This window comes from Trachurus trachurus, assembly GCF_905171665.1.
Source record: "Trachurus trachurus genome assembly, chromosome: 6".
In the NCBI taxonomy this organism is placed as follows: Eukaryota; Metazoa; Chordata; class Actinopteri; order Carangiformes; family Carangidae; genus Trachurus; species Trachurus trachurus.
Window position 1 is genome coordinate 13,895,974 of NC_139897.1, and position 23,483 is coordinate 13,919,456.

Genomic DNA, 23,483 nt, shown 5'->3' on the forward strand with positions numbered 1-23,483 from the left:
CTGCTCCTTCTCGATCTTTTCTTATTGTTTTATTCCCTCTGTGTTTTCACTGCGAGATGTATCTGTACGAGCGGTCGTGGGCATTTATGAATATCATCATTGGTATCCTAGTAAGTTAACCTGTCTGGTGTGATCTTTGTCCTTTTGTAGGTATCTTGTCTTCCTGCAAATCAAGAGAGACCTCTACCACGGTCGGCTCCTGTGTAAAACCTCGGATGCGGCCATGCTGGCTGCCCACATCCTTCAAGGTAATGGGAAGCGACAGATGGAAATGACTTACACCATTCTCTGCTTTGCACTGTGTCCATGACCTCTGCCTCACCATGCCCTGTAGCTGCTGATAAACAGCCAGTCAAGCACATAGATTTATATGTCGAAAGAAGCTGAATCAGGTGACACGGAGCAACCACTCATCCAAGAGTACGCCTGTAATAATTTGAATTTGTCACAGTTTAAGTCTAAGAGTAATGAGCATAGCATATGATTGTCCGATAGTGACTCTAAAACTGGCTCTAAACATTATTCTGTACTTTGTATTATCACACACTGGTTTGCACACTCTCAATAAGCAAGAAATTGTTCTCGCTTAGAAAGTCTTTGAAGTAGTTATCTGGCATCTTATCATTCTTTTTACCACGCACACTATAAATAAAGACCTAAACAAGCACAACAGACATGAGGTATGGTGGTACAGAGCTAACATCACTGAAAGCACAGTGTTTGAGGAGAGACAGGTTCCTCCAGAGGAGGGGCTGATGAATTAAAGATGGGCTGCCTGGTCAGCTCCTCCTTGCAGAGAGAAATCGGCATCAGGGTCATCCGAGGCGGTGCAGTGTGGCATGAAGGAACACAAATAATCCCAGACATGTTCAGACCATCTTCACCGGCAGAAGAACCAGAGTCCTAAAACTCATCATGACGTCAGTTGTAACTTTGGATGTCTTGGAATGTGTCGTAACTTTTCTTGTTCCTTCCTCCAGCTGAGATTGGTGATTATGACCCAGGGAAGCATCCTGAAGGTTACAGCTCCAAGTTCCAGTTTTTCCCTAAACATTCAGAGAAGCTGGAGCGACGGATCGCCGACATACACAAGACAGAGCTGATGTAAGAACCCAAGTACACAGCTGCACCTCCACTATCAAGAGCTCTCGCCATTTCACAAAGTGTACCTGCAGACTGTGCACCCGTGTACAGGCTGATCAAGAGTCAGACTTCCTTTGACCTTTACGTAATTGACTGCGGTAATGAGCTACCATTGGTCTGTACTGGGTTGGCCAGACAGATTATTGTCAGTTATTTGAGCAGAGAGAGGAATAAAGCACTTTGTTCTCCACTATCCACTCAGATAACACAGTCAGATTGTCTTGACTTCATAGGCTGCCCTTTATTTGAACAGTTATTAGTGATGGCTACTAGCCGTGGCCTTCACTGGAAGAGCAGCAGAGCATGATATTGAGAGTGATGATGCGGGGCAGACATGATGCTGATGAAGCGTTTCACTCTCTCTGATCTTGTCTACCTCTGTCAAATAATTCTTATTAGCTCTGAAATAATCATTTTTAAAGTAAATAAACCACCATGCTGTTGTGTCATTGTACACTAGTTAAGAGGCTGTGTAACGGATACAACTCTCTGGAGCAAATAAAGGCCAAGAAAAAAACAAAACATGTGTAAAGACAGACAGTGAGACAATAGAGGTAGAGAATAGAGTTTCGTTTTGATGCTGTAAAGGAGAATGATGAGACTCTGCTGCCCACTAGTGGTTCATTTCCCCTTCACCACCAAGGAGACAGTGCTGCAACATGAAAACATATATTGTTCCTGTGTTAACCCAGACTGTTAACTGAGCTAAACTATAACTGCCTTTTAAACATCATCTCATGTTGTCTTTGCGTGTGTGTGATTTATTCTGATATAAACTCAGTTTGCCTCTTTCAGTATTTCTAAATTCTTAATGTATTGTATTATTGGACATTTATTCGTGTTTGTGCCTCGACGACGTTTTGAATTTTCCACATGTGAAACTGACGCAGCTGTTTTTGTTGTGTCATTGCTCTCCCTCAGTGGACAGACACCTGAAACATCAGAGCGAAATTTCCTTCAGAAAGCCCAGATGCTGGAGACATATGGTGTTGATCCACATCCATGCAAGGTTTTTACTATATTTAGACATCTCACTCACATTTGTGTGCAGCTTGAAATACTCTGATGGGATATACAGTACCGCACAAGCTAAAAAAAAAAAAAAAAGGGCCTGATTATTATTAATTTAGTTATGTTTTGTAATTGTTTTTTGTGCTTTTCAGGATGTGTCTGGAAACCCCGCTTTCCTCGCTTTCACACCGTTTGGTTTTGTGGTGCTACAGGGAAACAAGAGAGTTCATTTTCTCAAATGGTGAGCGAAATGTGCCGGTGTCTGTCACATGAACATGGGCCTTGGGTATTTGCACAATGTAATAAATCAGACACGCCACTTTGCGGGTGTTACTTTTACCTGATTTGACATATGTGCTGTATAAGCAGGGCGTAGAAACAGCATGTGCACTACAGCTGGTTGCACAGTCACTGTCAACAAAGCTCCTCCATGCGCCTCTACCTGTGACAAGAGCCGGGGGCCAACATGTGCACAGATGGCTAATTACAGCAGCACAGAGATACTCGATAGAAGCTCAAGACAGGCAGTCAAGAGCAATTGTTTCTGTTTTAAGGAGACATTTTAATTCAACCAGGTGCTTCATTGAAAAATTGAAAGTGTAAACAACATGATGCATTTTTGCACTTTTTCGTCTGTTTGCTTTTTACCAAGAAGGTCACAGTTGCATGATGAGAGCAGACTTATTATGTTTGCAGCATTTGTAACGGCTGTGTTTGTTTGCCCTCGGCAGCGCTCAGGTTTCCCCCTCTTGTCTGCAGGGAATATTATCGGTTATTTGTTTTGTCAGCCAAACATAGAGGTCCGTGGCTGTTTATGTGATCTCAAAGTTGTTGTCATGAATATTTAAAGAGGCTGTGGTTTTCCGTCTGCGCTTGCTTGCATGTGTAACTGTTGCCGCACTCTCTCCCGGCCAGGAATGAGGTGACCAAGCTGAAGTTCGAAGGCAAGACGTTCCACGTATATGCAAATCAGAGAGAGGTGAGCGTATGAATTGTTGGATGTGGGAAAAAATACAGTACTCCACAGTGCATGTTCTCATAAAGAGTGATTTTTCTGCATCAGTTGATTATATTGTCCTGCACGTTCTCTCATGCAGGACGAAAAGATCATCTTGACGTACTTTGCACCCACTCCGGAGGCATGCAAGCACCTCTGGAAATGTGGAGTGGAGAACCAAGCTTTCTATAAGTGAGTCTCTTTTATTTAACTTGATTTAATTTCTCTCACTGCTCCTCCTCACTGTCATGATTTAGTTACTTTTGAGTGCAGTCAGGCAGGTTACCGTCACAGTGCCTTGGTGTCCTTACAAAACCCTCTGGGTTGTTTGTCAATGGGGAGAATGAGGTGTGAGTAGCTGCTGACCTTTAGTAAATGAGTGTGCGCTGGCACGAGACTGCAAGCACCTCAGTGCTCCTTCTGAGGTATGGCTCCCCTCTCCCATCTATGAATAATAGCGCAAATCCCTTGTGCTCTTTCTGGATCAAGAAAGGAGATTATTTAAAAACAAAAGAAAAAGAAACAGGCAGTGTGAGATCAGAAGGACGTGGACGATGTAGTAATGAGTGGAGCTGATGATTCAGGTGATGAGGAAAGTGTGTGAGAAAGAGAGAGGGGGGCTTAAGAGCAAGGCAAGCGTATTGATTTGAGTTAATATGATGTGACCTTCTGATGACTCCCTGAAGTGGCAGATATTTTATCAACCCCATGCTTATTAAGATGTTACTGTAATAAGGAGACTGGGGGGCTACAGGGATGTAGACTGTCAGAGAGTAACACAAACCTCTTGAAAGCAAAATGAAGCATTAAATATTAATGTATCACTTACGACAATATAAACATATTGAATACTGTATGGAGCCATGTCGAGGATGCAGTGCCTATAGTGCAAAGAGAGGACATGCATTATTTAATAGTAGGGTATTTGATCCTACTGTAGTTTCTGCTTTGTTCTGGGATTCACAAGATTACATATTGTATATTCATGTCTCCACAATGAGATCTGAGATCTCCATATTCTAGCAAAAAAATAAAATTATTTATTTTCAAGATCATGCCAGTGCGTATCTTCCCTGTTTTCTCTTGTTTAAACATTTTCTTTAGCAATTTCTCTTTCATTTTCTTTCTGTCTTTTTTTTTCTCCTTCCAGACTTGAAAAGTCAAGTCAGGTTCGCACAGTGTCCAGCGGCAACCTGTTCTTCAAGGGCAGCCGTTTCCGTTTCAGGTAGAGTACACGACAAGTAAGCATGACTGATGAGAGGGAGGGCAGGACACTGCAGACAACCCCCAGCTGGAAGTGGAGAGAGGTGTTCCTAGAGGATGTGGCCTCCTGGCCTTCTGTGCTGTAACGTCAGACTACATTTACCCAGAGGAGAGGACTGACACTTAACCAGATAGAGGACACAATTAAGGGGACTGGTCACATGACAGATTATCACCTTGGATAGACAGAACACTATTTATGTAATTTATTCTCAACTGCCCTTAGTGGTATCTTGCTCTGCAGAGTATTTGTACATGTTTTGAGATATAATCTATCTCTGACATGTCTGCCACCAGCTTTACAAAATGAAGATAGAAATGTGTCTGTTATGCTACTACTACTTAATAAAAAAAATGTTGGAGTGGTGACATAACTTGTATATCTCAAAAGCTGAGAATATACTTATTTATTTATTTATTTATATATATTTTTGTGTAAACAAGGCATACAAAATATATTATAGCAACAGATGTAGCTATCAGCTAGTGTCCCTGAAGTTGCTGGGTTGGAATGACATAACTAGATACTAACTACGGGTAAGTGAGAAAATATATTTAAACTGCCCCTTTAAGAGGATAATATTTATATTCACTCAAGATTTAAGAGAAGAAAAAATATGTGTCTGGTGATTTTAGTCCATATGAAGTGACATTAAAGCCAAGTCAATGAAATGTTGTTGAGTTTAGTGTTGAAGAGCAAACCATGGCCATTGTTTTGATATTTTTGCCTGCACGTCTGTGTGCATTTGTCTCACTGGTGGTAATTCAGCTACACAGAGCTGAATTCACCAGGTTAATTCAATCATGATGCTCATGCACTGTACTCATCCACTGCAGTGATGGCTCTCATGGCATTGGGTGACACCAGGTTGCCTGGTTATATGTCTGTGTGCATGTATGCGAAACTCATCCTGAGCATCATCTCTGTGCTTTATAACAGTGGACGAGTGGCAAAAGAGGTGATGGAGCAGAGTGCCAAAATCAAACGCGAACCTCCAGAAATACACAGGTAGAGTTGTATGTGAACTCAGGAGAGGTCAGAATGCTCTCGATAAGATTTTCTTTCTTTGTGTTTATTTTTCCTCCATTTTCTTAGGCACCAAGCTACTGTAGATGTCTTTATATCAGCAGCACCTACTCGCTGCAGCATGACGTCCACTCGGTGCTGTTTCTCAGTGCAGTGATGTTTGTGCCTTTGTGTCTGTGTTTGTCTCTGCAGGGCTGGCCTTGTGCCCAGCAGAAGTTGTCCATCCATCACGCACGGACCTCGCCTCAGCAGTGTACCGCGCACACGTCGGAGAGCTGTGCACATATCTATCATGGAGGGTAAGAACTGAGATCAAGAAATGATAAATCACATATTGGCCGTGAAAATGTGTTTTCATAAGGTGTTTAAAGTACTCTTTAGAGTGAGTGTAGTGTTGTTTACATACCAACCTCATCCACTAAAACGTGTAAGTCGTAGTTGATGTTGGCATTCAAGAGGCAGTTCAGAGTTTCCCTCCTCAGATACTCTCATGAATCATTTGTTACCGCAACAATAAACCAGTTGACACACAGAATGTTAAATGGATCAGAGAGCAATTAGTCCTGTGTGAGAACTCTTCCCCTACCACAAGAAAACACACACACGCACACACCCTCTCTCTGTGTCTCTCACACACACACACTCTTGCTGTAACCAGAGCCATTTGGCCCATTTCATGCTTACAGCATTGGTGGGGCATGCTGCAGGTGTGTGCGTCAGTCAGCCCACTCCAAACTTGACAGAGTGGGTTAGAGTTGTGTGTGTTTGTGTGTGTGTGTGTGTTTGTGTGTTTGTGTGTTTGAATGTAAGTTTAGGCAACACAAAAGCAGCTAAACACATTATTCATATATATCACGTCACATATTCATACCACCTGCAGGCTCCAGGTGGTCTCGGTGGCTCTGACAGACAGTTTTGCGTGGACCTGGCTGAGCATAAGCAATGAGTTCCTTTGATTTGGTCTTTCGGTGCCACAACTCTGTGTACACTGAAATAAACAGAGGTCAGTAGCAGGTGCACTGTACACTGTATATTGAGGGTCCCATGCTGTGGGTTCACAAGAGCCATGAGAGCTTCCTACCCCCAGTGTGTGCTGACTGGGTCCCTTACGGTGGTATTAATACCCTGGCTGAAAATAGCCTGGTCCTTCTACTCCATGTATGTCACTGGCCTGGGTGGGGCCAAACCAGGCCAGGCCAATGCTGAGGATCTTTGCACTGCTGCCGAAACCCACCGTTACACCTCACACTCCACAAACTGCAACCGAGGCAGAACACCTTCAACCTAACACACACACTCACTCACACACACACACAGTGAGACTGTGGCCTGGACTCCGGGACTGGGACCATAACAACAGGATAAACACGCGCATGCTGCTGCAGCCATGGTGAAGTGTCTGATCCGCATCACCACCCGGGTGAACGTCCACCTGCGTATGATCAACCACTGCTACCGGGATGTGAAAGTTCGCGTGCTGAGCCTGGGGCCGCGCATGCTGGGCAAGGCCCTGGGCATCCTGCCCCTGTACCCCTCTCTGATGGGGCCGCAGGAGTCTGCCAGTGCTACCCCTCTGCCTAGCACTCCCCTGCCTTACATTCAGACCAGCCCACCTTCAGGTAAACTCATCACCGAGCCAGCCAGAAGTGTGCTCTACATGGATGTGCCAGGAGCTTTCTCTATTTTAAATCAGTCCTCTGCCTCCTTCATATTGGCAGAGAGGGAGTGACACTATTTCCATGGTCGTCCGTGTGACAGTTTTGATTCGTCTTGCTGCTTTTGTCGAGAAAATTTTGATTTAGACTGGAGGACTCTATATGTAGCAGCTATATTTGGTTCCAACCAGTATACAGTATTTTGAGGGTTGCTGTAGGTTCAGTTGGATTATGGATTTCTTTTAGTCGTGCTATAGTATTTCAAATTAAATCTCAAAATGTGGGGGAAAAAAATCAAACATGCTTCAAAGTATCAGATCAACACTGAGTAAAGATGGTTGCTGACATTCATCCAGCCTTCATGCCTCCTTTCTTTCACTTGACAGGAGTCGAGGCTTAGTTCACTGGACATAATCTGTCCTACTTTTCCTGCAGTTTTTTTTCTTTTAAATATCCCTTTCATGATATTGCCTTCTCATCAAAAGCTGAATTTTAATCCCTTCTCTTTATAGTGAAGGTATAATTTTGCGGCTTTGACACTCTGGAGAATGTGATATCGTCAGCAAAGGGCTCAACTACAGCTCATCTTCACTGACGTGTACACTGTAGAGCGGCTCTCGTCTACTGTACTGTTACTTATCCTGCAGCCTGAAATATGCAGTTGTGCAGAAACAGCAGGAGCAGGCTGATGTTTCCCTTTCATATCACACGAATAAGACCATTGTGGATATTGTGCTTTTGGATATAGGCTTCACATCAGCTGCTGATCATTTAGTACAATGACAGTGCTCCCTCCTGTCTGCCTGACTGTGGGAACTGCATGATCAGGTTCCAGCTCTCAGACCGGAGACGATGTGTCCTGTAACAGACCTCTGCTGGACAAACAAAAGAAGAAACCTCTCAGTACGCTGTGTCTGTGAACGCCACACTCAAATAGTGTATGACTGATAGGGATGGGCGATATGGACTAAAAAATGTATCACCATAATTTCTGCCATTAATCCCGGTAACGATAAAAGTGACGATAAAAAATTCCAATTCACCTGTACTGCAAAACTGTAATGACTCAAATCAAACAAGTTTGAAATGTGAGAAAAGATTCAACATTTATTCAAATGCTGGAGCCTCGTTTAGCAACGAGCTCCTCGCTCTCAGCTCCGCCTTCCGCCATGTTTGTTATTGTTCTTCACGTGAGCCAAGAGGTCGGTCTGCACGCAGGTGCCTGTCATGTGAGCTGGGCTGCGAGTGCATGGTTGCACACAACGTCATCAAACGGGAGTAAATCTGAATACAATAAAGTTTTAAAAAAAGAAAAAGAAAAAACGTCATCAACTGGAATTTATCGTTATTACCACGATATGACAAATTCTTATCGTGGGGAAATTTTTTGACGGTATATCGCAAACGGTAAAATATCGCCCATTCCTAATGACTGACCACATACAGTAACTGTCAGTGACAGACGGGGCCAGAGGAACTGTGTTTTCAGGTTGTCCATCCATCCTCTTTCTTGTGAACACAATATCTCAGCAACGTCTTGTTGGAATTTATTTTGGAAATTTTGTAGAAATGTTGACTTGGACTCAAGGATGAACTGGTTAGATTTCACGCTTTACATACATAGTTTTGAATAATTTAGCACAAACGTTTAATAGGATATAATTATATATCCAAATGGTCAAAACTCAACTTCACTGTGGCATCATAACGTTCCTATAGAGTAATATTTCTTTCTTCTGTGTTTCCTCCTTCTTCTTCCTCCCTGAACGCCTCCACCAGGTCTGGAATCTCTACGTGACAGTGCCCACTCTACACCAGTGCGTTCAGTGTCCCACGGCGATTCTTTCATGCCACGGTCCCGCAGCCAGGCCACAGACGCCAGCGATAGGACGGCGATCATCTCGGACGAGGCCTACAGCCCCTCCGACAGCGTCCTGCCCACCCCGGTGGCCGAGCACAGCATGGAGCTGGCCGCCTCACGCCAGATCAACGGGGCGCCCTGCAGCATCGAAGAGGAAAAGGAGTCGGAGGCCGGCACCCCCACGCGCGGGGAAGCTGGTGATTTTGGTGCGGACGGTAGATCCGCACAGGAGGGCGCGGGGGGGGACTCGGCCCTCAGCGAGGTGGAACAGGTGAATAAGTTTGTCTTAAGTGTCCTGCGTTTGCTCCTTGTGACCATTGGACTCCTCTTTGTCTTGCTCCTCCTCCTCATCATCCTCACCGAGTCAGACCTTGACATAGCATTTTTACGTGATATCCGCCAGACCCCCGAATTTGAGCAGTTCCATTACGAATACTTTTGTCCCCTCAGGCGGTGGTTTGCCTGCAAGCTCCGCTGGGTGGGCGGGTTGCTCATTAACAAGTGAGAGTGCGGTCGTAGAGTTCGTAAACCTGTTCGGGGGTCTGAGAAGACGGTTAGGACTCCGGAGCGATGGAGGGCAGCCTCGTCCCAACCATGAACCCTGCTTCTCCCATCATCCTCCTGCTGACATACAGCTTGGACCACTCCTGGTAACACCGGGCCAGGATCTCTCTTCCCCACCTCCACTTTGAGTTTACCCCCCCACCCACCCACCAACCACCTCCTCTTTTTGCTTGATTTCTTCTTCTTTTTTTCTACAAAGCCAGAGGACATTTTTGCGTTTTTTTTTTTTGTTTCTTTTCCAAGTCATTTCAGGTATTTTATTTTTTCAAATAACACAAAGGAAAAAAATTTAAACTGAAATCAAAGAACTGGAGAGTTTTAAACAGTTCCTTTTACAGGAACGGGAGATTTTGTTGCAACAGATGAATGTTGCTTTCATTTATTATTTATCGCTTTTAAACATATATTTGCATAAGAGAGGGCGGCGAGATGATAAGTGGTAATCGAGGAAGTTGATTTGTTAAAGATGAAAAGATTGAAGTGAGTTAGGTTAGAGTCGACAGGCCTTCTGCGGTGACGTACTGTATTATGTGAGGACACGTAGTATATGACCTTTTGATACTGATCCATCCCCGTCAGAAGTCAGAGAAACAAACTACAGATTCACCTCATGAGAACAAACAGAACAAACTGAAGGGAATAAGAGTGAAGGTCCGTGAAACAGGGAACAGACAGGGTGATTACCAAATGCCTTTTTTTCAGAGAACGTCAATGACTGTTAGCAGTTTTGAATTTTGAGGATTGTTTTCAGACACAATTACACCTTAGTATATGATGGCGTACAAAGTAAACTGGTGAAGATCAGAGTTGTTTTTCTAATGTTTTATAAGGATACAGTACAAATAAACCAGTACCAATAGTGTTATGTGAGCCAGTAGTGTCAGGTGCGGTTAGAGATATATTCATGAAGAGCAAAGATTCACTGGCACCAATAGATAATAGCCTAGATAGATGTGCAATGCTCATATGGTTTTAATAATTCAGTACTTTTTAATGTGCACATTTGTTCAGTTGTTCTGTTATTTCTCCAATTAATTTGATTTGCATTTTCTCATCAAGTTGAAATTCGATGAATTTCAATTATTTCTTTGTATGAAGAGTTTATGATTTATTTTGGTTTCATACCAACCATGCTCTTAGGTTTATGTATCATACTATATTATTATTATTATTATTATTATTACTAGAATAAGAGTAATGATGTACTTTTTGTACAAATTAGTTTGTTTCCTAATATATATTGACAGGTTTTCCATGTATATTTTAACAGAACTGAAATGTTATTTTGTTATTGAAGATTAAATTATACCTTTTTTAGCGCTGTGTTTCAAGTAAGGTCAGAAGCATTCATGGCAATGTGAAAGGGGGGACAAAAAAACAAACAAAACAAAACAAAAAAAAGAAAAGAAAAAAAAAACAGGGTTTTTATCCAGAACCACTCAACACTGATCACAAGTCTCATCACTCCACCAGCACTGAATCAGCCTTCAACGTACATGCAGTTTAAAACATGTATTTGTACAGCATAAAATCTGCAGATTTTATTGCACCACTGCAAATACCAAATAATCCAAAAAATACATTTTCACCTTTCATAAGTTTATCATATCTTATTGTATGTGGAGAGTCTGTGTCGAGGCGACTGAGAGCCTGACCGGTATTGGATCTGCACCAAACAGTAGAGACCTAACATCACACTGTAGTGAATTTAAAGAGATGTCAAAACAAAAGTAGAGTTTGAATGATTAGTTTATTGATTGACAGATAATTTCCTTGAAAATGCCTTGACAAATCAATATTTGTCATAATTGAGCACAAATGCTAAATATTTTATAGTTTCAGCTTCTTCATTGTGACGACTTTCTACTTTTTCACAATTTTATGATTGTTTCATGATCAAAACAATTCATTGATTTAATCGACAAACAAATAGGCAGTTTGATTAATAATGAAAATAAGAGTTTGCTGCAGAATAACAAAGCATACTAAAATTTCAAAATGAACATATAAATGGGACTGGACTTTCTTGCTTTCTTCACTTGATTCTTTTTCTATATCAGCCACAATAAGAGCAGATACCGTTACATCTATAATAAACCAACACTGACAAATGATATCTGCCCTTTGACTTGCCGGTCAGGCTCCAGACCCTCATAGCTCCAGGGAGCAATAACTGTCATGGCTGCTGGATTCTGGGTAAAATCTGTTTTTTGTACCCGAGTGTCTACCTCCTGTACCAAGTGCAGGCGTAAGTGTTAGTATGTCCGTATGTAGGAATCAAAACAAGGATTCAAGGTGATGGAGGTGGGTGTTTAGACAGAGAAGAGTTTTAAAAAATGGTCAATTTATCATATTTTGCTAAAAAAAAAAAAAAAAAAAAAAGGAAGCAGGACTTACAGAAAGGGACAGTGGACAGGAATGTCATGAGAGAAAGAGGTAGAGAAGACCGAAGGAGATCAAGAGGTTCAAGTGGGAACGGAAGGCATTTGGTCTAATAACGGCTGCACAGGGGTTGCTTGTGTTTAGTCTCCTACTTCCCCGCCCCCCCCCCCCACCCCAACCTCCCAACCCCTCACCCTCCTACACCAGCACCTGCAGCTGCTCCACTGAAGGCCCAATGGTGCTACCTTCTTTATTCGCTCCTATGTAAATTTCAAGCCTGTCAGTCCGGGGCCGAGTTGTCGTCCTGACCACAGAGTAGCATGCACTTTGGCATTGTGGCTGGATCCACTCATTATCCTTCACAAACTGTAGTGATCTGTGGTGGAGGGCGCAGCACGATGCTAGAGGGAATAATAATAAAAAATCATTAGAGCTACACTGGCAAAAAACCTGCCATAGACAGTAAAGGGGCTTATTTACAGTTATAGTCAATAGTTTTTTCACTTGGATGCGTCCAGTAAATAGCAGATGCAAAGATGAAGCACATTTCTCCTAACAAGGAGTGGAGCAGGGTGGGCAGTTTACTTTTATTTGTGTGTGTATGTGGACATTCATACTTCATATTTATTACTTCTTTTACGGACGTAAAGCTCAACATGACTGGCCAGTCAAGCTAGGCCGAGTTGTTAGCAGGACATCTTTTTTAAAAGGTTAGTCTGCACAGGTGTTTCCCACACATCTCTCAGCATTATGTAGCTTCAGTGGTCTCTCTCTGAACATGCAACAAGGAAATGACAAAGGCAGCATTATTCAAGGAGCAATAAGAGCAAAAAGATGTGATTTACAAAACTTGCGTAGAAAAATCCAACGATGAATACACCCTCTCTGTTTCTTAGAAAACCACTTACCAAATTGCTGTTGTGCTGACCACTGAGACACTTGTTGCATTCAGTAATAATAACATTTTATATACATGGAGGAGAAAAAAAATCAATTTTCCTCTGAGACCTCTTGTGTGGATGTTTGTTCTGCTGCTGTTTTCTTTTGCTGTTTTAATTGTTAAGTGACAGATTGCTCCTCCGTGTGCCTGGATCCTAACTCTGCAGTTTAACCAAAGTGGCAAAGATAAAGGAATGGAGACACGAGACAAAACAACCCTGTCAGTCGCACTCACAGAACTGCTCCATCCTCCGATCTCCCAGGCCGAGAGGGAAACCAGTGTTCATCTGTCTAAGATTGTGGTGTACACTGTGCAGCCTCCAATCCTCCCACCCCTTGAAAAATGTCTGTCTTAATTTGTCTTCACAGGCATGTTTTCGCAGGACAACCCTGATTTTACATTTACATTTCAGTTGCTGTGTCATGTTTACATATTTTACTGTTCTTTTTACTTTCATGGGAGATGGTTACAGTTTTGGTCAGGGGTGTGTGTGTGATTTTTTTTTTTTTTTTTTTTTTTGATGATCCGAGTGTCAGCTTCATCCATGGTTTATATATGAAAAACAGTTGATCCATCCGTCCCGGAAAAGCAAGAGTGAAGGTACAGCCACGCAAAAACAAACAAGCAAACATCACAGGTGATGGACTGGATAACAGAAACACCTGCATGGTATAATACATTAATTCCTCACAGCAACAAATCCTACACTTGTGATCAGTTTACAAAGGTTAAGGATTTGTTGGGGTCGTTTTTCGAGGTTGTGTTTTTGAGGTGTTCTTGTTATTCTGTCTACTACAGTATCTGTGTCCTACTACATATTTTCAGTAGTTGTCAGTTAGATGTTTAATAAAAACCTCAAGAAACAATTAATCTATGGTATAATCCAGGCTACAGATTATCACTGGCTGTCCTTCAAATTTAGTTTTCAGGTTTTTTTTTTCTCCTTTCATATTATGTAATGAAATTTAAATAACCAACCAGTTTAGATGATGAAAATGTAATGACTTATACACAACTGGCAAACTGAATTTCGTCCCTGGCCAAAATTCTTATTCACATTAAAGCGGATGGTGCATGTAGAACTGGGGTTGATGATAGTCGTAAGTAAGACGTAAAACATCTCGGTCTGCTTGTTGCGCCTCTGCCAGCTCCCAGTAGACAGACCCTCACACAGCTGTGTATACACATCATCAAGTGTATATGCATATCCATGTCTGGTGGTGTTATGTTCTGCATCGTTCTATCCAGGGATTGGAGATTGCTGTTTAATTACGTTATATATACAAATATATATAAATATATAAATCCATGTGCCAAAATCCAGTTCTTGTTCAGTCTGATCCATTCCGAACCCGTTTGTACTGTAGGTAACCTTCTGTACAAGTCAGTATAAAATATTGTTTCTCTCCAATAGTCCCTTGTAACTGGTGCCATTAAATAAAACTATTCAAACTTGAAATAAACATTCAATAAAAATGTGACGTGGCTTCTCATGTGGCTTTGTGGGTCAACACAAATTCAACACAGCATGCTTTCGAAGCAATAGTTATTCATAAGATGTCATCTTTATTATAGAAAAAATTACAAAAAGGACACAAATAGTCAGTTCAAGTATATTTTACATCAAATGTAAAGTCTGGACAAACACAGTGGAGATAACTGTACAGAAGACGCACTGTAAACACTTTACCACCAGTAGCTAGTTTGGGAATGTAGTGTACCAGGAGACGGCCCTAGCCCAGGTGTGAGTAGGCTGGCTTCAAGAAGGGCCGCTGGTTGGTTTGGGGGGTCGGGACGGAGAGGACGCCCGGTCTCCTGCCCGCTGATGCGTTTCCTCCTGAGCCCCTGGTCCCCCGACCTGCAGCTTGTGTTCCACCTCTGGAGCTGGATGACGACGACCACGATTTGTTGCTGTTGTAACCACGACTGAGAGGGAAGAAGAAGGAGGAGAAAACAAGGCATCAGCCACAAAGTGAATCTGTAAATATGATCCCAACCGTACGAGGAAATGTGATACTACAGACCCCTTAGAATTGGAGTTTGCGTTGCCGTATCCTTTTCTCTTCTTGGAGTACTTGAAGAATGGCGCTTTTTTCCTCTTCTGTCCCTGTGCGGGCTGATTACGGAAATAAGTGGAAGACTCTGTGTCGTCCTCGTCATCGTAATCGATATTTGCGCGTCCTCGTGTCGTGTCTATCCACCCATCTTGAGCACTCGCAGTTTCTTCTGCTACAGAGACAACGTAAGAGTGATATCACACTGTTAAGATTAAAAACAAAATTCTATTCCTATTCAGGATATTGGGTGCAAACATTTTTATACACAAAAACTTCACTTCTTACCAGGCTGCTGCCACTCATTGTATTTCTGTAGGACCTGAATAACCTCCGCTCCATACTTCTCCAGCTTGTCCTCGGTCACACCATCAATTTGTAGGAGGACTTCAGCGTCAGAGGAAAGCCTCTCTGTCATGGGAAAAACAAGGTTTGGCGAGTCAAAAAAAAAAATGTTTATGGTACATAGGTGGTCAAGATTGTTTCAGACTTTACCAGATATCTTTTTCAAGGTGGCAGTGGAAAAGATGTTGTAATAGTGAATGCCGAATGCTTTCCCCAGCTGCTTGCACAAATCCGTCAGCTCCTTCAGACACTGCTGAACCTTCTCTTCCCTCTGGGAGACGTTCTTAGCCACAGCAGCTTTATGTTTCCTGATGCTTGACGCACTCTCCGTCTCATAGAACTCCACCTGGCACAAGTACAGCATTGTTTAGTGCTAAATATTTTGATGAGAATTCATAAAACGAGTTATTGAGTTATTTTTTAGCGTTATCTTTTGTTACCTGCATGTTTCCAGAGAGCACACTCATGGCTTTTGATCCAGCAGAGATATAAGCCACAGCTTGTCCGTTGACTGTGATGTAGAGGTCCTCAACCAGAACGTTATCCAGAACCAGTTTTTTGAAGAGACGGTCAGCGTTATGCTTGGAGTAGGCTCCACCCATCCCAAACATTCCTGTCTGTACCTTAGCGGTTTTGGACCCTGTCAAAAAAAAACTTACATGTTCTTACCATATGAAATTGCAAGATTCAAACTTACTAAAATTGTATCGCAAGCACAGGCGTGTACTGTACCGACGAAGATGTCCACGAGCATGTTGAGCGTCAGTCGGTTCTGCTGAGCAGTCCTGCCAAACCTCGCTCCAACTTTCTCGCAGTTCTCCTGGACAAACCTCACAATCCTCTTCACATCGTCGCTCACGTCTCTGATCTTGTATTGCTGCACACAAGAATTTCCAAATAAAAGCTGAGCAACAGCTGGAAACAGACAGGTAGGTTTTTGATTATGTAAATAAATGAAGAAAGAAATGATGAGACGTGATCCTACGTTGGGTTTGGTGCAGTTGTCACAGCTGACGTCAGGATGCTCTTTACAGAAGTTTTTGTTGAACTTGAATTCCCCGAAGTAGGCAAGCAGCTGAATTCTTCTACACTCCATCAAGTTCTCGCAGAATTGCACCATGCAGTTTAGGTTGTTGTAATGAGTCGCCTTAGCGTGTCTGTCACCTTCTCTGTCCACTGTTGTGACAAAAAAAAGAGGAAATTAGTAAAGAAAAACATTCTTAGAGCAAAGTCTTTGTTATTATTTTTGCCACATACTGCTGAGGATCCTCTTGATGCGGACGACATCTGAGTACGAGTAGAAGAGGACACAGTGAGAGATTTCTCCGTCTCTGCCGGCCCTTCCCGACTCCTGGTAGTAACCCTCCACTGACTTAGGCAGACTGGCATGGATCACATAGCGCACGTCAGGCTTGTCGATGCCCATGCCGAAGGCTATGGTGGCACAGATGACCTGCCAGACAAAGAGTAACAGCAAAACAATGTGTCTCCACTCAAGCTTCAAACAGCTGCTGGTTTGCAGAATGTTACCTTTGTATCTGTGAGCTATATTTATTATGTTATGAGTGGTGACCTCACCTGGCAGCCGTCTTGGTTGATCCACTTGGTCTGCACATATTCTCTGTCACCGTCACTCAGGCCTGCGTGATACGACAGAGCTGAGATCCCTGCTCTCTGAAGACTCTCGGCCATGGCATCACAGTCATTACGAGACAGGCAGTACACGATGCCGGAGTCACCTGCAACACACAGATGCAGCTCAATAAATGCAAAACAAATTTAAAGAGAGATTGAGATCAATCCAAGTATGTCCCAGTGGGATAATTCAAAACACTTTGATGCAAAGTTGCTCATGATACAAGCTTCAGTTTTAACCATGCTTCAGTAAAACAGAATGGAATGACATGCAGTAACGAAACAGCATCTTTTTCATATGAGGTGCAATCATTTATCTAATTAGAAAATGTCTTGACTGCAGGCAGATATAATTTGCAAAAATTAGCAAAAAACTGTCCCTCAGACATGACTGACTTCAGAATGAGTTCACGTACAAATCTGAGCTGAAGATCCAACAAAACAGTCACAAACACTGTTCTGAAAACAGGATGAACCTGGATGAGAAAAAGTACTACTGAATTATTTACGTGGATAGTGCTTCTTGATCCAGCCAATGCAGTCCTCGTCCACCTTTTTGGGTTTCTTAGGCAGCACGGCGTACTTCAGATTTGTTCGGTTGAAACTCATGGTAAACCTGAACACACGTTGTATGGAAAATATGCAGTTACTGTTGGGTGAAACAAAAATCCAGCAAAAAAATCTAAAAGAGAGTCTGAATTCAAACACCTACACCTGTGGTCGAGTCATGTTCAGCTGGTTGAGGATGTCTTTCTGCACGCGGGGGGTGGCGGTGGCGGTCAGAGCCATCATCAACACGTTGGGGAACTTCTGACGCAGTTCATGCAACCTCTTGTAGTCTGGACGGAAATCGTGGCCCCACTGAAAAATTCAAGGTCATGGGATTATTGAAAATGGCTGTTATGGCAAAAATAAAAGCACACCGCAGACTATGTATACAGGAAAAGCAGGGGAACACACCTGACTGACACAATGGGCCTCATCTATGACAAACCGGGCCAACAGAGCCCGTTCATACAGGTTCTGCAGGGCGGAGATCAGCTTGTGACTTGCGCTCACCTTTAAGAGAGGAAAAGATGCATCAAATATGATTATAAAGAAAAATAAATCAGATTTTTTTTTTTTTAAATATCTCTAAATATTGATATCTGTGAGTGTTATCTTGTTGATTCATCAATTTCCCCACCTTTTCAGGAGTGACGTAGAGCAGTTTGATGATGGGGTCTTTCCTGGAGAGCTGCATGTAAATCCTTCCTGCTTCACTGTCACTTTTATCACCAGACAGACTTGTAGCTGGAATCTGAAAAGTGTGACATCACAAAATAAACAATGTGCTTTCTGAGCAACACGCATGTTATACGGTAATGACGTCACACCGACAGAGCAGCAGGAACAAACGACACTCACATCCAGTGTGGTGAGTTTCTGGATCTGGTCTACAATGAGCGATTTCAGTGGGGAGATGACCACAGTGACTCCTGGTGATATGCACGCCGGCAGCTGGTAACACAAACTTTTACCACCACCTGCAAATGCATCAATTAGAAATTTAGACATGTTTACTGCAACTACTTCAGGCAGCCACTTCACTGCCTTGTGTGTTTTTGTCATGTGTGATGTCTACCAACCTGTGGGCATCAAAATAAACGTGTCCTCTCCAAGAAGCGTTGCATTGATTGCTTCTAGTTGATTAAACCTGAACTGATGGAGACCAAAACGCTTGTGAAAGATCTTCATCATCTCCTGTGAGTGTGGGAAGTTGAACCCTCTAAATCGATCATGGGCTGGGTTTCTGAAGGTGGGCTCTGCGAAGGAGAAAATAAACTGGTAGTAAATGCACCACAAACCTCCAAAACAACTTCAGTATGACATAAACTCCAAACATATAATTTGAATTTTGAGTTTTCTTTACACAGCCCACCCAAAAGATTGTGTCTTTTCTGCTCTGAAACGATTGGTAAATACGATGCGTCTGTGCCATGCTGACTTACCAGGGGAGCAGATCTTTGAAGGTTTGGGGGCAGATGCAGGTGTTGTTGGTTTCTTCTCCCAGGAGGACTTGCTTGCCCCCCCTTCTTTCACTGTTTTAGTCACAGCACTGGTGTTTTTTCCAGACGCTGACGAAGTTGGAGGTTCATCAAAGTAATCGGGGATGTCCGAGTCATTAAAGTCATCTATGTCAAAGTCATCAAGGTAAAAGTCGTCTTCTATGTGTTCTGTGGCTGCTGGAGCATTAGATTTGTTCTGAACAACAGTCGCTGGGGTCTTGGGTGAAAAGAAAAGATCGGAGCCGTCCAAGTCTGTGCTAGCTTTCTTAGAAAAATCAAAAGATGGTTTTGAGAAGCTGCGTGTAGATGGAGAGTCACAGACACTCTCATTTTCCTCATATAACTTCCAGCTGTCTTTACTGTGCGAGGGTCTGACAATACTGTCACAGGTATCAGAGTCAAAGTCCACAGACTTCACTGAGGACCTTCTGATCTCGAGAGGTTTCTTTGACTCCACAGGGGCAAAGCTGCGTGATGACATGACACTAGATGTATCACAGCTCACAGAAAATTGTTCCTTTATGCTGCTGGGCTCAGAAAGAACAGTGCTGTCAGGCTGCTGTGTCCTTAAGAAAGCATCGCCTCCAGTTGCAAGAATCCTCTTCCTGGAGGAGAGAGGCAGATGAGTGCAGTCCTACTGAGGTATCATTAAAATATTATGAATTATAATAAGATTTTCCACTTAAATTAACACGCAAACCTTTGAGCTCTTTTCAGTAAGAGGTCATTTCCACAAGACAGACCTATTAGTTCGTGTTCAGGGATCAAATCAACCAGAGAACAAATGGACTCCATGAGACTGAAAAGCTGCTCCTCTGAGACACGATCAGAAGAAAAATAGAACAAATTAATCATTAAGGACAAAGAACAGAGACATTATTTAAAGAATTAACTGTGTAACAAGGATTGTACAAATCAGAAAAACACCCACTTGTCTTGTCTTTTGAGTGGCGGTCAGGAAGCTCACATGGAGTCATGGTGGGTCCCTTTGAAAACACTTGGCTGTCTCTACTTTCAGTATCAGATGATTTAGATCTGTTTGACATAGATTTCAAAATGATTTTTTAGGTCAAATGTGACATCCAGGTCAAAAAGAATATGCAATTAAAGAAGGAAGACGTTGTTATGATTCACATTACTGTTATACAAATGATATGAATCCTTGGCACTAAAAATGCACAAACCACTATCACTGTACGTATAGCGACTATCCTGCCCTCTTGTAGTCACTCTGCATGGGAGTGGGAGACTGTTTTTGACGCGTTCAATAAACACTGTCCAGTGCGTCGGTCCAGGTTGGGTGAGGTTCCCATTTAATAAACAAAAAGGTTACAACAAAATATTACTGAATTAATGCAAAAGAAACTAATAAACTAAGTGCTGTGACTAGAAAACAAAGGAGTGAGCGTGGTGAGCGGTAAAAACCGCATGATCCTCCACCCCATGCGTCACCTGACTTCCTGCACCGTGATGATAAAGAAAACGCTATACTGCCACCCGTGGAGAGAGACCTGACGAAAACCCCAAAAGACAGACAAATAAACGTGTGTGGCTCCTATAGTACTATTAAAAGTAACATGGTTTTATACCAACATGTGAAACTCAAACAATATGTCAAAGATGAGTTAGGGATCAATGTTGAAGGGGCACAATGCTAAATCAGTAGAGTACATATTTAACAGCGCAGTAGATCTGTGTAACTGTGTGTTATTGAATACAGCCATCACTCATTACAGTATAAATTAGGAATTATCTAATGGTCACACAACACACAACACACAACAACTCCTGTGAATGCTACAGCATAATAAACGGAGAAAACGGACCTTGTCTCTATAACTGAAGAAGTAAAAGAGATTGCTTCTGGGACTGGTGAAGGAGGAATGTAGTCTAGGTCGTCTTCAGGCTCCGAGTTGTCGTCAAGCTCGATCACCAATGGGTCAATGAACTTTTTCTTACTGTCTAAAACACAAAAAAAGAGAGAAATTTGAAACTGTCAGTGATTAAGTCAATGCACTCCAATGTAAAAATAATATACAGCTACAACAACAGTGTTACCTGTATTTTCTTCAGCAGGCTCAGACACAACATTGTCATCGTCTTCACTATCGCTGATGATAGGCTTCTGGTGAAGATGACGTCTTCTGGGCATTTTAACCTCATAATCATCCAGTAAAAACTCTGTGTCCAGACTGGCGCTAGGTCCTGTTGAAAGTGCAGCTTTGTTGACAGTCGGCTCTTTAGTTTCCACACAGGATTGTTTATTTCTGGAAGAGCCCATCCTGTCTGAACAGTTGCCCAAGTCTGGAGTTGTAACCGAAGCATCAGGGTTCAGGTCCGCTACGAATTTGGGGTTTTCTTCCCTTGGAGATGAAACTTGCTTGGAGCCGTTTCCTGATTTGTCTAAACTTAATGAGTCATTTTTTGCTTTAGCTGGAGTTTCAAAGTCATCAAAATCATCCCAGTCATCCATTGGGAATCCAAGAGATGCATCAAGATTCGCTGAAGGGCTTTGAAAGTTGCTGTCATGTTGGGTTGGAGTTGCAGTCACCTTAATACCGGACACTCCTGAATGAGTCTGGCCTGCAGGAGCACAGTCGCCGGCCGGGGCGATGGAGTCTGACTTGCCTTTTGAACTTACAGGGAAGAAGCTGTTGATTTTTGACTTTTGAGGTCTCTCAAGCTTGTTTGAAAATGTCAAAGGAGATTTAGTCACCAAACTGTTCTTAGGGACATTGACATTCCTGTTTGCCAAAACATTTGAGCTGATTACCTTGGAGGGGACTTCCACTTTTGTTGTACCCAGCGAGGACTTCTTTTTGAAAGAAAAGGCCCTGAAACAAACACAGGCATGAAATTAGGAATATGGGATGACTAGTTTAAAGTAGGTGCACAATGTTGAAATATTTAGATGGGTAAGGAGGACATTATATTAGGAAACGGACAAATACAAGTCCAGTTGCCTACAATTCAATTTGCCCAGAAAAGAACAATGACCTGGATGAATGAGAATATCCATAGATAGGAAAATTTATGGATTTATAGAACAGGCAATTTCAATAATTGTCTTCATTAAACCCTTTCTTTTAATTTGAAAAAGTGATAGTTTAATTAAACATAATATAAAACCATTACTAGAGTAAATTTAACTTATTACAATAATTTTCCTGTCAGTGTCACATTTCATTTAAATACAAGGTCATCAGCAGCACATGGTGGAGCCTGCAGCTACATCAGGTCAGTATTATAAAAATCATTGCTGACGTACTTAAAGGCTTGTTGTTCATTGTCTCTTACTTGAACAGACACTAAAATGCCGCATTAATCACTGGTACCAGTGCAGCACCCATTAACACAATGATGCAAACTCCAAACACAGTAAACCAAATACAATCTCTGGGGAACTCAAAGTTACTGGTCAGGTCATTATTAGACATTTTGTGGCAGACTGGCTTTAAGGTGAAGTGAAACTGTTCCTACTGCAATGTGAAACTAGTTGTGGACTCGGTTCAATGAGCCACCTTGAACACAGGTAACACAGCTACAGTGTTGATGATAGGTGCAGCAACATCTGACAGCTGCAGCTAGCTAAGTTAAGTAACTGTTAGCTCACCGTTTCCCTCCTGCTGTAGTTTTAACTTCACAGTATACTCACCCCGCTTTGGGTTTGGACAGTGACAACTTGCTCTGAGCAGCATTGCTGTGCCTCGCCAGCTGCTCCTTCAAATTATTTTGAGGAAAACCGGACATTGTTGTCGGAGAAGAAGTTGAGCTAGCGAGTGTTAGCCCGCTAGCAGCCCGTGCTGCCTGATACAAAAAGCGGCCGCTTCCTTCAGCATCGCCCGCGACACGAGAGGAGACGAGTAACCGGAGGTCCGCACCGTGTTTGTCCCGCCAACGAAGCTAAGTTCATCACACTCTGTCGCTTTTATCTACTTATTGCATCGTTTAACCGCAGCGGCTACTCTCTCTAGTGGTGTGGTATGGAGGAGACAAACAACGGATTGATTTTGCGCCCGTTCTACAAACTGACTCCTTATTGGCTGAAGCTCAGAAGCTGAGGCTTCTGGGAAATGTAGTCTTACGAACCACGCGCCTAATAGTCAAGCCACACCTCTACTGTAGCGCATGGACGTAATAGGCTAATAATTTAAGGCAAGGCGGAGGTAAAATTAACAGATAACAGCAGCAACAACAATAATCATAATCATAATAATAACAATCACAATGCATTAGTGTACTGTGACAATAATGTGTGTGTCTGTGTGTATAGGCTACATGAAGCTATGTGTAAATGTTTACAGTAGATCTGGCCCCTCTCTTGACATGTTTTCTGCCTGCTGCCAAGTGATATCTCCTAAAATCAAGCCAGAAGGGATGTTATCACAGGTTTTCTTCTGGTAAATGCTGGTATCTTCCTAAAGATGTGGTGTAAATCTGTATGAGATAATACTGCACTTTTCTTGTATCTAAAAAGTATGAATTGTTATGTCTCGAACACAAAATTAGCTTTTCTGAGTTTAGGAGTTTATGTGCGGACTCTAACTAATTTAAGACA

General features: G+C 42.4%; 2 protein-coding genes across 4 annotated transcripts in view; one reads left to right on the forward strand and one right to left on the reverse strand.

Moving 5' to 3' along the window:
• frmd5a (FERM domain containing 5a) overlaps positions 1-9,655 on the forward strand; it is a gene marked incomplete at its 5' end in the record, with an annotated part of 60,669 nt that extends 51,014 nt beyond the window's left edge. For both annotated transcript variants that reach the window (XM_083973348.1, XM_083973349.1), the window contains 10 exons: positions 151-248; positions 981-1,104; positions 2,065-2,152; positions 2,307-2,395; positions 3,070-3,133; positions 3,252-3,343; positions 4,302-4,376; positions 5,355-5,423; positions 5,634-5,740; positions 8,876-9,655. In XM_083973348.1, the coding sequence (XP_083829474.1) occupies positions 151-248; positions 981-1,104; positions 2,065-2,152; positions 2,307-2,395; positions 3,070-3,133; positions 3,252-3,343; positions 4,302-4,376; positions 5,355-5,423; positions 5,634-5,740; positions 8,876-9,462 (1,393 nt within the window). In that variant the 3' untranslated portion in view covers positions 9,463-9,655. The remainder of the gene's footprint in view (positions 1-150; positions 249-980; positions 1,105-2,064; positions 2,153-2,306; positions 2,396-3,069; positions 3,134-3,251; positions 3,344-4,301; positions 4,377-5,354; positions 5,424-5,633; positions 5,741-8,875) is intronic.
• Positions 9,656-14,509: 4,854 nt separating this feature from the next.
• blm (BLM RecQ like helicase) lies at positions 14,510-22,896 on the reverse strand. Of its 2 annotated transcripts, XM_083973703.1 has the most exons (22): positions 22,581-22,896; positions 21,699-21,759; positions 20,984-21,608; positions 20,752-20,887; positions 19,857-19,960; positions 19,626-19,740; positions 18,869-19,530; positions 18,506-18,682; positions 18,285-18,403; positions 18,064-18,177; positions 17,838-17,936; positions 17,590-17,738; positions 17,387-17,493; positions 16,821-16,981; positions 16,500-16,695; positions 16,228-16,418; positions 15,975-16,119; positions 15,683-15,882; positions 15,393-15,588; positions 15,186-15,308; positions 14,868-15,072; positions 14,510-14,769 (listed from the first exon to the last, which is right to left on the reverse strand). In XM_083973703.1, the coding sequence occupies exons 1-22, from the start codon at positions 22,673-22,675 to the stop codon at positions 14,577-14,579; spliced, it is 4,173 nt and encodes a 1,390-aa protein (XP_083829829.1). In that variant the 5' UTR covers positions 22,676-22,896; the 3' UTR covers positions 14,510-14,576. The 2 variants fall into 2 exon arrangements, with proteins under 2 accessions (XP_083829829.1, XP_083829828.1); XM_083973702.1 differs by having other exon boundaries at positions 20,984-21,759.
• Positions 22,897-23,483: the final 587 nt, after the last annotated feature.

Bases quoted from the DNA above. Each gene is read 5' to 3' on its own strand.
- blm (XM_083973702.1), bottom strand. From the start codon at position 22,675: ATGTCCGGTTTTCCTCAAAATAATTTGAAGGAGCAGCTGGCGAGGCAC. The intron at 17,739-17,837 runs GTGTGTTCCCCT...TGAATTTTTCAG, and splicing joins AGGCCCATTGTGTCAGTCAG to TGGGGCCACGATTTCCGTCC. The intron at 15,073-15,185 runs GTAAGAAGTGAA...TTGTCTCTGTAG, and splicing joins CAATGAGTGGCAGCAGCCTG to CAGAAGAAACTGCGAGTGCT.